Source organism: Melanerpes formicivorus, unplaced genomic scaffold, assembly GCF_026170545.1.
Source record: "Melanerpes formicivorus ecotype bairdi unplaced genomic scaffold, bMelFor1.0.p_v2 SCAF_102, whole genome shotgun sequence".
Classification (NCBI taxonomy): Eukaryota; Metazoa; Chordata; class Aves; order Piciformes; family Picidae; genus Melanerpes; species Melanerpes formicivorus.
Window position 1 is genome coordinate 674086 of NW_027142454.1, and position 14915 is coordinate 689000.

Here is a 14915-nt window from a genome sequence, read left to right on the forward strand (position 1 = left end):
ATGGTCAGCTGCTTTGAAATCAGGAATTTGGGGTTTGCCTCTCTTCCTGGTGTTTAGGTGGTGTGGTGCATGTCAGATCAAGGCTGATGTGTTTGTGACACAGAAATGAGTGAGCATCACTAGAATCTGTCTCCTGAAGCCTTCTGTTTACAAAGCTCTGCCTTGTTGTTTTGTTTTTTGTTCCCCAGGTGGGTAGAAGAGGTTCACAGCCTCCACCAGATGAGGTAGATGGTTGGTTGTTGGGTTAGATGAGATATGAAGACAGTGAACTGAACTAAGAAGGGCAGAAGCAGAAGGTGTCTCACTGTGTTTTGGTGTGCATGGTGCAGTGGCTTTCACTGTGGCAGCAAGGAAGTGGTGAGGAAAAGTAAACCAGATGAGTTTCAGCAGCCCCTTGAAAAGTCACTACAAAGTCCAGCCCTTCTGAGGGCTTTGGTTTTGTGTTGATGACTGCTGAGGTTGGATGTTCCTAGGCCCTCTTTGGCTGAGGGCCTCTAGAGAAGTGTGTCCTGGTCACTTGCATAGATCTGCAGATTTATAGCTTCACAGAATGGTTTGGGTTGGAAGGGACCTTCAAGATCATCCAGTTCCAAGCCTCCTGCCATGGGCAGGGACACCTCCCACCAGCCCAGGTTGCTCAAGGCCTCATCCAGCCTGGCCTTGGACACCTCCATGCAGGGGGCATACACCGCCTCCTTGAGCAACCTGTTCCAGTGTCTCCCCACCCTCACTGCCAACAATTCCTTCCATATCCCCACTCTCAACCTCCCCTCTTCCAGCTCAAAGCCATTGCCCCTCATCCTGTCACTACAGGCCCTTGTAAGCAGTCCCTCCCCAGCATTCTTGTAGCCCCCTTCAGGTACTGGAAGGCTGCTCTGAGGTCTCTCCAGAGCCCTCTTTTCTTCAGTGCAGCTTGCACAGTGCCAAACCCTTGGCTTTTAAGACTCTTCCCCAAATGTAATGAACAGGAGAAACCTGAGGACTTGGGGACTGTGAGACAAATCAAATGGCCCAGGATTGCCCTTCTGCTGATCTTGGCAGGAGGGAGTGGAGGCAAGAACCTGTTCCAGTCCTTGTGCTGCTCCTGGTGGAGCTCGGCGCCTCCCTCGCTCCTCCATGGCCTCCTCCAATTTGGAGCCAGCTATTGATTGGTTTTTGTTTGGAAGCCACTGAGTGGAAGATCTGTTACCCTTGAAAAGCTGCTGGGGAGTGAAAGGGTCGTTGTGGGGGCACGTTTTGATAACCTTTCCTCTGCCTTCATCCGTTCTCTGGTGCTGGAGGATGTCCCTGGAGAGTCCTAATGCAGTCCAGCGCTGCTTGGCACGGGGGGGGGCTCAGCAGTGAGGTCGTGAAGCAGTGAGCAGGAGCTCTGCTGTGTGCTGCTGGCTCACTCACCAGGCATTTGCCTTTCACAAAGGCAGCTGCAGGAGTTAAAACTTCATAAGCAGTGTGACAAACCTGGCCAGAAGGCTGAGCCACAGCACTTGCTTCTGACATAAATCACCTCGTGGGCTGCTTTGATGTGCTTTCAGCAGGGGAATGGCCCAGCTTCTGTTCAGGGTTTTCATGAGCAGCTGTGCAGGAGAAGCTTCTGCTTAAATGGGGAGGCTGAAGCCAAGAGGAGCTGTGATTTGTAGAGTGTGACCCAGTAGTGCCAGCTTGTCCAGTGCACTTTAGGCCGAGTGCAAGGTCCTGCACTTGGGTCTGGGTGACCCCTGGTATCAATACAGTGTGCCACTGCTGCATGCTGAGCTGCAGTCCCACCTGCTGCTCTGGGACTGCCTACAGCTGCATGGAGCTGGGAACAGGCTGGGAGGCTCCCTGGGAGCTGCCTGGGCGTGCATGTGGGGCACAGCAGGGGAGGCACGGCACCTGTGGAACATGCAGGAGCTGAGGGGTGAGGTTCACACACCTGAGGGATGGCATCCATCCAGAGGGACCTGGAGAAGCTCCAGAAATGGGCCCAGGTGAACTTCATGAGGTTCAACAAGGGCAATTGCAAGGTCCTGCAGCTGGATCAGGGCAGCCTCCAGTATAGGTCCAGGCTGGGGATGAAGGGCTGGAGAGCAGCCCTGGGGAGAAGGGTTTGGGGTTGCTGGAGGGTGAAAAGCTGGAGATGAGGCAGCACCACAGCCCCAGGTGTGCCATGGACTGATCCCCAGCTGCATGGGCAGCAGGGGCAGGGAGGGGATTCTGCCCCTCTGGTGCACTCTGCTGAGACAACCCTGCAGTGCTGGGGCAGCTCTGGAGTCCTCAAGCATGGCACAGACAGGAGGAAGGAGCAGGGCCAGAAGAGGCCACAGCAATGCTGGGAGGGCTGGAAGCCCTCTGCTGTGAGGCCAGGCTGAGAGAGTTGGGGTTCATCCTGGAGAGGAGAAGGCTCCAGGGAGACCTTCTGGTGGCCTTTCAGTGCTTAAAGGGGGCTCTAAGAAAGCTGAGGACAATGTTTTGAGCAGGACAAGGGGTGATGGTTTGAACTGAAAGAGGGAGATTGAGAGTGGAGAGAAGAGAGAGGTGTTTGGCACTGAGGGTGGTGAGACACTTGCCCAGGCTGCCCAGAGAGGTGGGAGATGCTCCATCCCTGGAACCATTGCAGGTGAAGTCAGGGGCTGTGAGCAACCTGCTGTAGTTGCAGATGTCCCTGCTGAGTGCAGGGGGGGTGGACTGGATGACCTTTATAGAACCCTTCCAACCCAACCCATTCCATGACTCTGTGGTTGTCTGGCACTCACTGACACCTGTCTCCTGTCATCTTCCTTTATCTGACCATGCTTTTGAAGACACCAGAGTGACAGAGCAGATGTGCATCTGAAAGCCATCTTATGTCTGTTATACCCTTCATGCTTTTAAGGAAATAAGGGGTGGTGGTAGTGGGGTGCTTGGTTCCTTTGTGCTTTGGTTTTTTTTTTTGCTGGTGTGTGATGATGAAGAAGGCTCAGCTGGGGTCTCCAGAGGTGGGAGGAGTCTCTGAAACGATGGCTTGACCTCCAGATCAAATTGGCCATTTCCAGGGCTTTCAAATCTCTGGTTTCTGGGTGTACACCAGCTTTGGGGCCTGGGTTACCTACTGTGTTCAGGTTCTTCTGAGTGTGTTCTGCTGATGCTGTGTGCAGCTAGTGTGGCAATAAATCCCACCCTTCCCCAGGAGGCAATGGAGTTGACATTGGGTTTGTGCTTGGCTCTCAGACAATTCCCTGTGGAAGTAGGAGGTGCTTAGTGACCTACTGAGGTCTCCCAGGAGCTCCTTTGCTATTAAGAAAGGCATCTTTTGTCCTTCTGTTCATGCTTTCATTGCAGGGCCTTCAGCTTCAATCCCAGCCTTTTCCTGCTTGCTCTGTTTCCCTTTGCTTCCAAGCTGCTGCCTCACTCCCAACAGCCCCAGGACTCAGAAGCTTTTGATGTCTGGTGAGATACTGGCAGAGCCTCTGCTTTGCAGCCCTTGGGCCTGGGGTTTCCCCTGCTGGGAAGTGCAGCTTGGGAGATGGATTTCTTTTTAAACATCTTTGGGTTTTTTGGGATTGCAATTAAGGTGGTGGAGCAGGAGGGCTTCTGTGGTAGCCTGAAGGGAAGGCAAAGCTGTTTGCCCTCCTATCTCATTAACACTTTACAGAGCCAGTCAAGCTTAGTCTGGCTTTTGCCCTGTGGGGATACTTCTGTTCTGTAGCATGTGTTGTTGGCTCCTGTTGTGATCTGTGTGACCTCTGTGTCCAGCATTCACAGCTGTAAGTGAGCTTTAGCTCTTGAGACCTACAGTACAGGACCTACAGGGCTCCTCTGGGCAGCAGAGGAGATCTGTGAGGTGCTCTCTGCACTGCTTTGCAGCAACTGTGGAGTTGCAGGGATCTGTAATGCTTCTGGTGGACTTGCAGTTCCTGGTTGACAAGGGCACAGCCAATACCTCACTGCTCACCTGGAAAAGACCTTCAGGATCATTGAGTCCAGCCATTCTCTAACTCTACCAAGGCTGCTGCTAAACCCTGGCCCTCAGCACCACATCTCTGCCTCTTTGAAACACCTCCAGGGATGGGCATTCAACCACCTCCCTGGGGAGCCTGTGCCAGTGTTTGGGAACCCTTTCAATGAAGAAGCTTTTTCTAATGTCCACCCTAAACCTCCCCTGGTGCAGCCTGAGGCCATTTCCTCTCACTCTATCACTTGTTCCTAGGGAGAAGGGACCAACCCTCACCTGGCTGCATCCTCCTTTCAGAGAGTTGTAGAGAGTGAGAAGGTCTCCTCTGAGCCTCCTTTTCTCCAGACTAAACCACCCCAGTTCCCTCAGCCTCAGGAGTGTGTTCCATAACTTGAAGTTAATCCTTCTGGGAGGAACAATGGAATACATCAAAGACTGAGATGAAACTGCATGGCAGGATTTGTGGGTGGCCAAGGGAATAGTTATCCAAAGAAGCTTGGATGCTTGGAGACACTTAAAACTGGGGTGGATTAAAGCTGCATTCAGTAGGGAGGGGAAGAATCATAGAATCAATAAGGTTGGAAAGGAACTCAAGAATCATCAAGTCCAACCTGTCACCCAACACCTCATGACTACTAAACCATGGCACCAAGTGCCACATCCAATCCCCTCTTGAACACCTCCAGGGATGGGGACTCCACCACCTCCCTGGGCAGCACATCCCAATGGCCAACAACTCTCTCTATGAAGAACTTTCTCCTCACCTCCAGCCTAAACTTCCCCTGGCACAGCTTGAGAGTGTGTCCTCTTGTTCTGGTGCTGGTTGTCTGGGAGAAGAGACCAACCCAACCCCTCCTGGCTACAGCCGCCCTCCAGGGAGTTGTAGAGAGCAAGAAGGTCTCCCCTGAGCCTCCTCTTCTCCAGGCTAAGCAACCCCAGCTCCCTCAGCCTCTCCTCATGTGCTGGAGACACCTCCCCAGCCTCATTGCCCTTCTCTGGACATGTTTAAGAGTCTCAATGTCCTTCTTAAACTGAGGAGCCCAGAACTGGACACAGGACTCAAGGTGTGGACTAACAGGGCAGAATGACCTCCCTGCTCCTGCTGGCCACACTGTTCCTGATGCAGGCCAGGATACCATTTACCTTCTTGGCCACCTAGGCACACTCCTGGCTCATGTTCAGCCTACTAGCAACCAGTACCCCCAGGTCCCTTTCTGCCTGGCTGCTCTCAGCCACTCTGCCCCCAGCCTGTAGCACTGCATGGGGTTGGTGTGGCCAAAGTGCAGCACCCAGCACTTGGACTTGTTGAATGCCATCCTGTTGGACTCTGCCCATCTGTGCAGCCTGTCAAGGTCCCTCTGCAGAGCTCTCCTACCCTCCAGTAGATCAACTTCTGCCCCCAGCTTAGTGTCATCTGCAAGTTTACTGATGCTGGACTCAATCCCCTCCTCCAGATCATCAATATAGATATAGAACAGGATGTGGCCCAGCACTGATCCCTGGGGCACACCACTGGTGCCTGGCTGCCAGCTGGCTGTGGCACCATTCACCACCACTCTCTGGGCTCAGCCTCCAGCCAGTTCCTAACCCAGCTCAAAGTGCTGCTGTCCAAGCCAGGGGCTGACAGCTTGGCCAGGAGTTTGCTGTGGGGGACAGTGTCAAAGGCCTTGCTGAAGTCCTGGTAGACCACATCCACAGCCTGCCCCACATCCACCTGGGAGTCACCTGGGCATAGAATGAGATCAGGTTGTTGAGGCAGGACCTGCCCTTCCTAAATCCATGTTGGCTGTGCCAGCTGTGGGTCAGCTCCTCAGTTTGATGTGCTCTACCTATTACAAGTCCCAGTGGGAGCTTGCTAACCAGAGTGCCACTTCCCTTTGAATTTAGAGAGCCTCTTGAAGATGGAGCAAGCAGAAGCCCATAGGGGTCTGACAGCTTGGTCAGTGTCTCAGGTGGCTGCACCACTCAGGGAAGAGCTTCTCCCACCTGATTTGAAGGGCAAGGTTTGGAGAATGTTGGGGTTTTTTCCCCTCTAAGGGGGAAAACTGTTATAGTTTGAAATTAGAGAAGTAATGGAGACCTCTTAATTTTGGTTCTGGTTGCTTGACACCAGATATAAAGACATGCTCAGTGGGAAGGCATATGTGGGCTGGAGGTCCAGTGCTGTGAGGACTTCATTCTCTTCTGGATGGTGCTGAGCATAGAATCATGGAGTGGTCTGGGTTGGAAGGGACCTTTAAAGGTCATCTAGTCCAATCCTTCCACAGTCAGCAGGGACAACTGCAAGCCTCAACCTGACCTGCAGTGGTTCCAGGAATAGGGCATCTACCACCTCTCTGGGCACATGTGCACTCCAGTCTCTTAGAATCACAGAAGTTTTAGGGTTGGAAGGGACCTCAAGGCTCAGCCAGTTCCAACCCCTGTGCCATGGGCAGGGACACCTCACACTACAGCAGGTTGCCCAGAGCCACCTCCAGCCTGGCCTTCAAAACCTCCAGGCATGAGGCTTCCACCACCTCCCTGGGCAACCTGTGCCAGTGTCTCACCACCCTCATGGGGAAGAACTTCTTCCTCACATCCAATCTGAATCTACCCATTTCTAGATTTGCTCCATTCCTCCCAGTCCTATCACTCCCTGACACCCTGAAAAGTCCCTCCCCAGCTTTCTTGTAGCCCCCCTCAGATCCTAGAAGGCCACAAGAAGGTCTCCTCAGAGCCTTCTGTTCTCCAGACTGAACAGCCCCAACTCCCTCAGTCTGTCCTCATAGCAGAGCAGCTCCAGCCCTCTGCTCATCCCCGTGGCCCTTCTCTGAACACCTTCCAGCACCTCCAGATCCTCCCTGGCACAGAGGCTCCAGAACTGGGCCCAGAGCTGCAGCTGTGGTCTCAGCAGAATGGAGCAGAGGGACAGAATCCCCTCCCTGGCTCTACTGCCTACACTTCTCTTGCTGCAGCCCAGGCTCTGCTTGGCTCTCTGGGCTGCAAGTGCTCACTGCTGGCTCCTGTTGAGCTTCTCCTCCCCCAGCACCCCCAAGGCCTTTCCTTCAGGGCTGCTCTGTAGTCAGTCTCTGCCCAGCCTGTATTGGTGCTTGGGGTCTTGGAAGCTGGAGCACCAGCATCTCTCTATGGAGGGCACCCAAGACAGGGCAGCTCAAGCACAGGAGTCCACCAAAAGAATGTTCAGACCAAATAATTCCTCTTGGCTCAGGAGGGCTTAGTTTATTTTTACAAACCCCAGCAGACACATAGTGTTTGCTCCTCAAGTGCTCATTCCAGAAGACTGGAGGACTACTTAATGAGGCTTGACACAGATGGGGAATATGGAATAAAGGATAATTAGCCTCCTTTTGCAACCCCCTTGGCCTGTGATTTCCCCAGAGTTAACAACATTGAGATCATGTGGAAAGTTTGTTTTAATTGTGTCAGGCCTAAACTGGGGCAGGATTCCCAAGCGAGGGCTGCGTGTCCTGAGAAGAAGAGGTGAAGAGCTGGCATGTTCCAGGGCTTCCACTCCTGCTCTCCTTTCGTCAGCAGAGAGGGCAGGGGGAGGGTGTGGGGATCTTAGCATGAACAGGAGCCAGCAGTGTGCCCAGGTGGCCAAGAAGGCCAATGGCATCCTGGCCTGCATCAGGAACAGTGTGGCCAGCAGGAGCAGGGAGGTCATTGTGCCCTGGACTCAGCACTGGTTAGGCCACACCTTGAGTCCTGTGTCCAGTTCTGGGCTCCTCAGTTTAGGAAAGATGTTGAGGTGCTGGAAGGTGTCCAGAGAAGGGCAACAAAGCTGGGGAGGGGTTTGGAGCACAGCCCTGTGAGGAGAGGCTGAGGGAGGTGGGGTTGCTTAGCCTGGAGAAGAGGAGGCTCAGGGGAGACCTTCTTGCTGTCTGCAACTCCCTGCAGGGAGGTTGTAGCCAGGTGGGGGTTGGTCTCTTCTCCCAGGCACCCAGCACCAGAACAAGAGGACACAGTCTCAAGCTGTGCCAGGGGAGGTTCAGGCTGGATGTTAGGAAGAAATTCTTCATAGAGAGAGTGATTGCCCATTGGGATGTGCTGCCCAAGGAGTTGGTAGAGTCACCATCCCTGGAGGTGTTTAGGAAGAGACTGGTTGGGGTGCTTGCTGCCATGGTTTAGTTGATTAGATGGTGTTGGGTGATAGGTTGGACTTGATCATCTCAAAAGTCTCTTCCAACCTGGTCTGGTCTGGTCTATTCTATTCTATTCTATTCTATTCTGCTCAGCTCTGACTCCCCTTACACTCAAATATCACCATCTGCTTTCTCAGCCTGATGTGCAGCAGCTGTTTTGGTGAGGAGAGTGATGCTGTGTTGAGTGGGAATTGGGAGGAATGTTGGCATTTGGGATGCACAAGGCTGTGGACAGAAGCCTGCAAGCCTTCTTGATGTGGCTGTTTGTCTCTCCCAGCTTCCCTGTTCTTCTCCTGAGACCCTGCCTTTTGGTCTCCCCCTCTTTGTCGCCATGTGTCTTCCTTCCTCTAAAAGCTTGGCTGCTGAGCTGAGTTCTTTCCTGACACACTGAGGGCCAAGTCTTGGGGCCTGGGTGTTGTACTGTGCCAGAGGTAGCTTCCCTTGCTTGGGATGTTGCAGTTGCACAGCACCTTGTGCACTCTGTGCTACCCAGCACCAGCACAGTCCAATCTTTAATAAGTGTCTTGTATTTTGGGAGGCTTCTTTAAGCACAGCACAGCAGAACAATGGAATCCTTAAGGAGAAAATGATGAGGGACAGTGTTTTTGTGTGTGGATTACAGGGGCTGGGAGGGGGTGACACAGTAGCCACTTGTTTTATTGCTGACAATATTCTTATTTTCATGTTTCTTCCTGGATGACAATGTGTGAATAGCACCCCAGGCACCTCATTGTTTAGCAAGTCTTTAAAAGTGAAAGGTCTTCTAATTCTCCTCAGTACTGACTGTGGCTTCTTCCAGCTGCATTAATGGCTCCCATTTCTCCCCATGAAGAAAGAGCAGAAGTGTTTTCATAGAACCACAGAATAGGAGGGGTTGGAAGGGACCTCCACAGATTGTTGAGCCTAACCCCACTGCCAAAGCAGAATCACCCAGGGAAGGTCACACAGCAGCACATCCAGATGGGCTTTGAAAGTCTCCTGAGGAGGAGACTCCGCAACCTCTCTGGGCAGCCTGCTCCAGGGCTCCAGCACCCTCACACCCAAGAAATTTCTCCTCATCTTGAGGTAGAACTTCCTGGGTTCCAGTTTGTATCCATTGCTCCTTGTCCTATCACAGGATGCCACTGAAAAGCACCTGGCCCTTTCCCCTTGACACCCACTTCTCAGATATTGATTAGACACTGATCAGATCCCCTCTCAGCCTTCTCTTTTCCAGGCTAAACAGGCCCAGGGCTCTCAGCCTTTCCTCCTCAGACAGATGTGTTCCAGTCTCTTATCATAGAATCATAGAATCAATAAGGTTGGAAAAGACCTCAAAGATCATCAAGGCCAACCTGTCACCCAACACCTCATGACTACTAGACCATGGCACCAAGTGCCACATCCAATCCCCTCTTGAACACCTCCAGGGATGGGGACTCTACCATCTCCTTGGACAGCACATTCCAACAGCTAACAACTCTCTCTGGGAAGAACTTTCTCCTCACCTCAAGCCTAAACCTCCCCTGGCACAGCTTGAGACTGTGTCCTCTTGTTCTGGTGCTGGGTGCCTGGGAGAGGAGACCAACCCCCACCTGGCTACAACCTCCCTTCAGGGAGTTGTAGACAGCAAGAAGGTCTCCCCTGAGCCTCCTCTTCTCCAGGCTAAGCAACCCCAGCTCCCTCAGCCTCTCCTCACAGGGCTGTGCTCCAGACCCCTCCCCAGCTTTGTTGCCCTTCTCTGGACACACTCAAGAGTCTCAATGTCCTTCTTAAACTGAGGGGCCCAGAACTGGACACAGGATTCAAGGTGTGGCCTAACCAGTGCTGAGTCCAGGGGCACAGTGACTTCCCTCATCGTCCTTGTAGCCTCTGTTGGACTTTCTCCAATTGTTCCTTGTCCCTCTTAAACTGGGGAGCCCAGAACTGGACGCAGGACTCCAGATGTGGTCACACCAGGGCAGAACAGAGGGGGAGGAGAACCTCTCTTGGCCTTTTGACCACACTCTTAATGCCCCCCTGGATGCCATTGGCCTTCTTGGCCACAAGGTCACATTGCTGTCCCATGGATAGCTTCCTGTCCACCAGTACTCCAAGGTCCTTCTCTACGGAGCTGTTTTCCAGGAGGTCAGCCTAATCTGTACTGGTGCAGGGGGGGTTGTTCTTGCCCTGGTTTCTACACAGAGTGTGATTGCCTCCCATAATAACGCAGAGCAGAGGATTTCTCTCCTCCCAGGCCTGGGATCTGGGAAAAGTTGAGATGTGAATAACCTGAATGAATATCACCCCAAGCCTCTTGGCCACTCTTTCTTTTGGCAGTCCTGCAGGAGTGGTGCAGGAATTGCTGCTGCCAGGCTGCCTCAGAGCTGTTTCTGTTTCAATTTGAGACGATCAGCGTTGGGTCTTGTGATGGAATTGCCTCAGAAGGTCACTTTTAATTAACATCTCTGACCCATTAAGCTGTCCCCAGCTGGGCAGCCCTGGTGAAGCAGGCTGCCCACAGTTTTGCAGCTCTGTGGCTACAGCAGACAGCTTCCAAAATATCCTCTGGATCAGCTGCTGGCAGGCAAAGAGGCAGGGGGGAAATAGACTCACAGAATCATTTTTGGTTGGAAGAGACCTTTAAGATCATCCAGGCCAAGCCTTATGTAGCTCTGCCTAGTCTGGTGCTAAACCATGGCCCTCAGCACCTCATCTCTGCCTCTTTTAAACACTTCCAGCAGTGGGGATTCAACCACCTCCCTGGGCAGTCTGTTCCAGTGTTTGAGAACCCTTTCAGTGAAGAATTTTCTTCTAATGTCCAACCTAAACCTCCTCTGGTGCAACTTGAGGTCATTTCCTCTCATTTTATCACTTGCCACTAGGGAGAAGAGGCCAACCCCCACCTAGCTGCAGCCTCCTTTCAGGGAGTTGTAGAGAATGAGGTGGTCTCCTCTGAGCCTTCTTTTCTCCAGACTAAACCACTCCTCACCAGCTCTGTTCTCCAGACCCTTCACCAACTTCATTGCCCTTCTCTGGACCTGCTCCAGCACCTCAGTCTCTTTCCTGTAGTGAGTGCAGTGCAACAAGATGTTAAATTCTGTGTCCAGCCATTGCTGTTTGCACCTTTAAGGTGGTGGAGGAAGCCTGGGTCATCCCTTGGTAGCAATCTCTCTTGAGACCTTGGGTAGTAAAGTGATTGTCCTGGAACAGTGCTGAGGGAACTGGGGTTGTTTAATCTGGACAGAAAGAGGCTCCAGGAGACCTTCTGGCTCTCTACAACTCCCTGAAAGGAGGTTGGAGCAGGTGGGGGTTGGTCTCTCCTCCCAAGGAACAAGCAACAGCCCAAGAGGAAATAACCTCAAATTGTACCAGGGGAGGTTTAGGTTGGACATGAGGAACAATTTCTTCCTCTAAAGTGTTGTCAAAGCATGGAACAGGCTGCCCAGGGCAGTGGTGGAGTCCCCATCCCTGGAGGGACTGAAAAGCCCTGGAGATGTGCTGCTGAGTTTTAGTGGTGACCTGGCAGTGCTGAGTTAATGGTTGGACTCGATGAGTTTAAAGATCTCTTCCAAGCGAATCAGTTCCGTGATTCTGAGCTGGCTGAGCCGTGGGTCTGTACCCACAGAGCTGCAGAGCCCTGGAGAGGCTCACAAAGAAGAAAATTGTTAGCACAAACTGGGGGCAACCTCATTCAGAGCTACTGAGGGCAGGCAAAGTGTGTTGCTGGAGGCAGGGCATTGTACGTGAGGGGCTAAAGTGGCTGGGGTTGAGAGCAATTAATTATTGAGTGGGGTTCTAGAGATTCTTTCTCATGTTGATAGTTCGTTCCCTGCTGTGTGGATGCTGTATTGATTTATCATTTCTTGAAGTTCAATGTTTTTGCACCCTCAGGGCCTCCCAACAAAAATGAACTAGGAAAATCAGAGCAAATGTCTTTGCTTTCTTGCCCTTGTCAGAGCTTCCTCTGGCTTGGAGATGTCACCAAGCTGGTGTGCAGTGGGTGGCAGAGCAGCTGCGGCAGAGGAGCTGCCTCACTGACCGACAAATGAGGAAATCAAGAGCCCAATTAAGAGCCTGGGATTGCCCCCAGTGACCTGAGCAGGGCCTTTAGTAGCTGCCAGGGAGCCAGGCCTCCTCTTTGAATGAATGAGCATTCCTGTTTGTTTGAAGGGAAAAACTCCCCTCCTCCCCCAGCTCTAATTAGCTCCTCTTCCCCCTTTTTTTTCTCCCCTGCCATCACTATCAAGGGTTTGTCTCTGGAATGAACTCTTTCCAAGATGCCTGTTCCTCACCTTGCAGCTAAGGGAGATGAATCTCCATGCAGGTGCTGTGGGGAACTCCTGGACCTGCTTTCTGTGTTTCCTTGCTGGGTCTTTGGTGTTGCTGCTGTTGAGTGAGCGTGGCTCTCCCTTACCCTCTGCTTTGTCTCCTTCCCTCCAACAGAGTGACGAAAGAGGTGGACTCGACCTCGAAAGAAGCTAAATCTTTCCTGAAGCAGCAAGAGAAACGGCAGCCAGCAGCTCCAGCTTCCCTCCCAACAGGCTCTGGGTGAGTGTCTGGTTGCTCTGCCCAGGGATGGATCCTCAGTGAGAGCTGATCCTCACTGGAGCTGGTAAACATAGACTGGGTGGTGTTAAACCTAATGGGTGTCTGTTTTCCGCAGGCTTTCAGGGAGCAAGGCTAGGCCTGGAAGGGGGTGATGTTTTTCAGGGGGAAGGGAAGCAGCCCCTGATTCCCAGTGACTCACTTTGTAGCCTTGAATTTCTCAATCCTAAATCATTCATCCCAGGAAGGAAATTTTGCTCTGAATGTCTTGAGCAGCCTTTGCAAACTGCAGGTAGCCAAGGAACGTGCCTGTGATTGCCTGCAGCTACTTTGAGAGGTGCTTCTCAGCACCAGGTTAGGCTGTGGCTGCTTATAAACTTGGAGGGGAGCATTTGAATGAGGTGCTTTGGCCTGTTTGATGTTCCCTGGCATCATCTTGGTGTGGATTTCTCCCTTTCTGTTCAAGCTCTGACACCCAGTTCCAAGATTATCATAATGCTTGTCAAAGGTACAAAGAGGTCAGGTCCCCTGTGCATCTGATGTGTCACTCGACTTCTTCTTGATGAGCTCAGGAGATCACCCAAGGAGCAGAGCTCCTGTCTGCCACCAGTGATTTTTTTCTTGAAACCAGGCATTTGCATTTAGATTTGAAAAACATAAGCTGTGCACAGCTTGGTCACATAGAAACAACCCCCCCTCAAAGACAGAGGTTGTCCTTCCAGCCTTCTGAGGAGCAGCTCTGCAGCGTGAGGCAAGGCTGCCTGGGCTGTTGTGCAGTTGGTGCAGCTGCTCTTCCCTCAGTTGAATGAGCACAGAGATGACCATGGTCTTGCTGCTCTCCTTCACTCCACACATGGCTTTGTCCCTGCAGAGCTCCTTAATTGGGACCTGAGTGTTGTGTACAGGATTTTGTGCTGGAAAAAAAACCAACCCTTGCCTTGAGTTGGACTGGTGGTCTTTGTTCAATTTGGGTGGCCACCAGAGGTGCTTGGGGTGGTAGCTCCTTGTTGTGCAGGCTGATGGTGATCCTGTGTCTTCAAATCTGCCTCTCAGTTTGCCCACCAACTGCCCTGCTCTGACTGCAGGCAGGTTTGGTAGCCCCCTGGGGAAGCCCTATGGGCTGCTCACCTTCCTGCTTTGCTGAGTTCCATGCTTCCTTCTGTGTCTTGCTGGCCATGAGGAGGAGGTTGATGGCCAGTTGGCCTGCATAGCCTGCTTGTTATCCAGCTGCTTGTGCTGGAGCTCTGATCCCTTGGGAGAAACAGCCAGAGCCCATTTTGAGTTAATACTGCAGGTATCTGGAGCGAAGGATCCACATCAAATACGGAAAAAAGGGAATAAAAAGAAATAAGGAGCTCAAGGAGTCCTTGGGCTGGAGTGGGGACTCCTTACAAGGGCTTGGAGTGATAGGATGAGAGGGAATGGATTGTAGCTGGAGGAGGGCAGATAGAGGCTGGAAATGAGGAAGAAATTGTTTACAATGAGGATGGGGAGACACTGGCACAGGTTGCCCAGAGAGGTCCAGGATGACCCCTCCTGGGAAGTGTTCAAGGCCAGGCTGGATGAGGCCTTGAGCAACCTGGTCTGGTGGAACATGTCATTTACCTGATGTCATTTACCTGGCCCTGAGCAAAGCCTTCGACACTGTCCCACAGCACATCCTGGTCTCCACACTGGTGACACATGGGTTTGATGGGTGGACCACTAGATGGATAAGGAACTGGCTTGATGGCCGCACCCAAAGAGTGGCTGTCAATGGCTCCATGTCCCAGTGGAGGCCAGGGACAAGCAGAGTCCCTCAGGGATCAGTCCTGGGACCTTATTCAACATCTTTGTGGGTGCCATGGACAGTTGCACTGAGTGCACCCTCAGCAAGTTTGCTGATGACACCAAGCTGTGTGGTGCAGCAGACAGGCTGGAGGGAAGGGAGGCCATCCAGAGGGACCTGGGCAGGCTGGAGAGGTGGGCACAAGCCAACCTCAGGAGGTTCAACAAGACCAAGGGCAGGGTCCTGCATCTGGGTCAAGGCAATCCCAGACACAAATCCAGGCTGGGCAGGGACTGGCTGGAAAGTAGCCCTGAGGAGAGAGACTTGGGGGTGCTGGTGGAGAAAAAGCTCAACAGGAGCTCTCAGTGTGCACTTGCAGCCCGCAAAGCCAATCAGATCCTGGGCTGCATCAGGAGAAGTGTGGCCAGCAGGTCGAGGGAGGTGATCCTCCCCCTCTACTCAGCCCTGGTGAGACCCCACCTGGAGTACTGTGTGCAGTTCTGGAGCCCCTATTCCAAGAGGGATCTGGAGGTGCTGGAGCATGTCCAGAGCAGGGCCAGGAGGATGATCAGAGGGCTGGAGCACCTCT

At 52.7% G+C, this 14915-nt stretch overlaps 1 protein-coding gene across 1 annotated transcript in view; it reads left to right on the top strand.

Annotated features, from left to right (window-relative positions):
* CFDP1 (craniofacial development protein 1) overlaps positions 1-14915 on the top strand; it is a 92405-nt gene that overhangs the window by 9694 nt on the left and 67796 nt on the right. The window contains exon 5 of the mRNA XM_068166616.1: positions 12457-12561. Coding sequence (XP_068022717.1) covers positions 12457-12561 — 105 coding nt within the window. The remainder of the gene's footprint in view (positions 1-12456; positions 12562-14915) is intronic.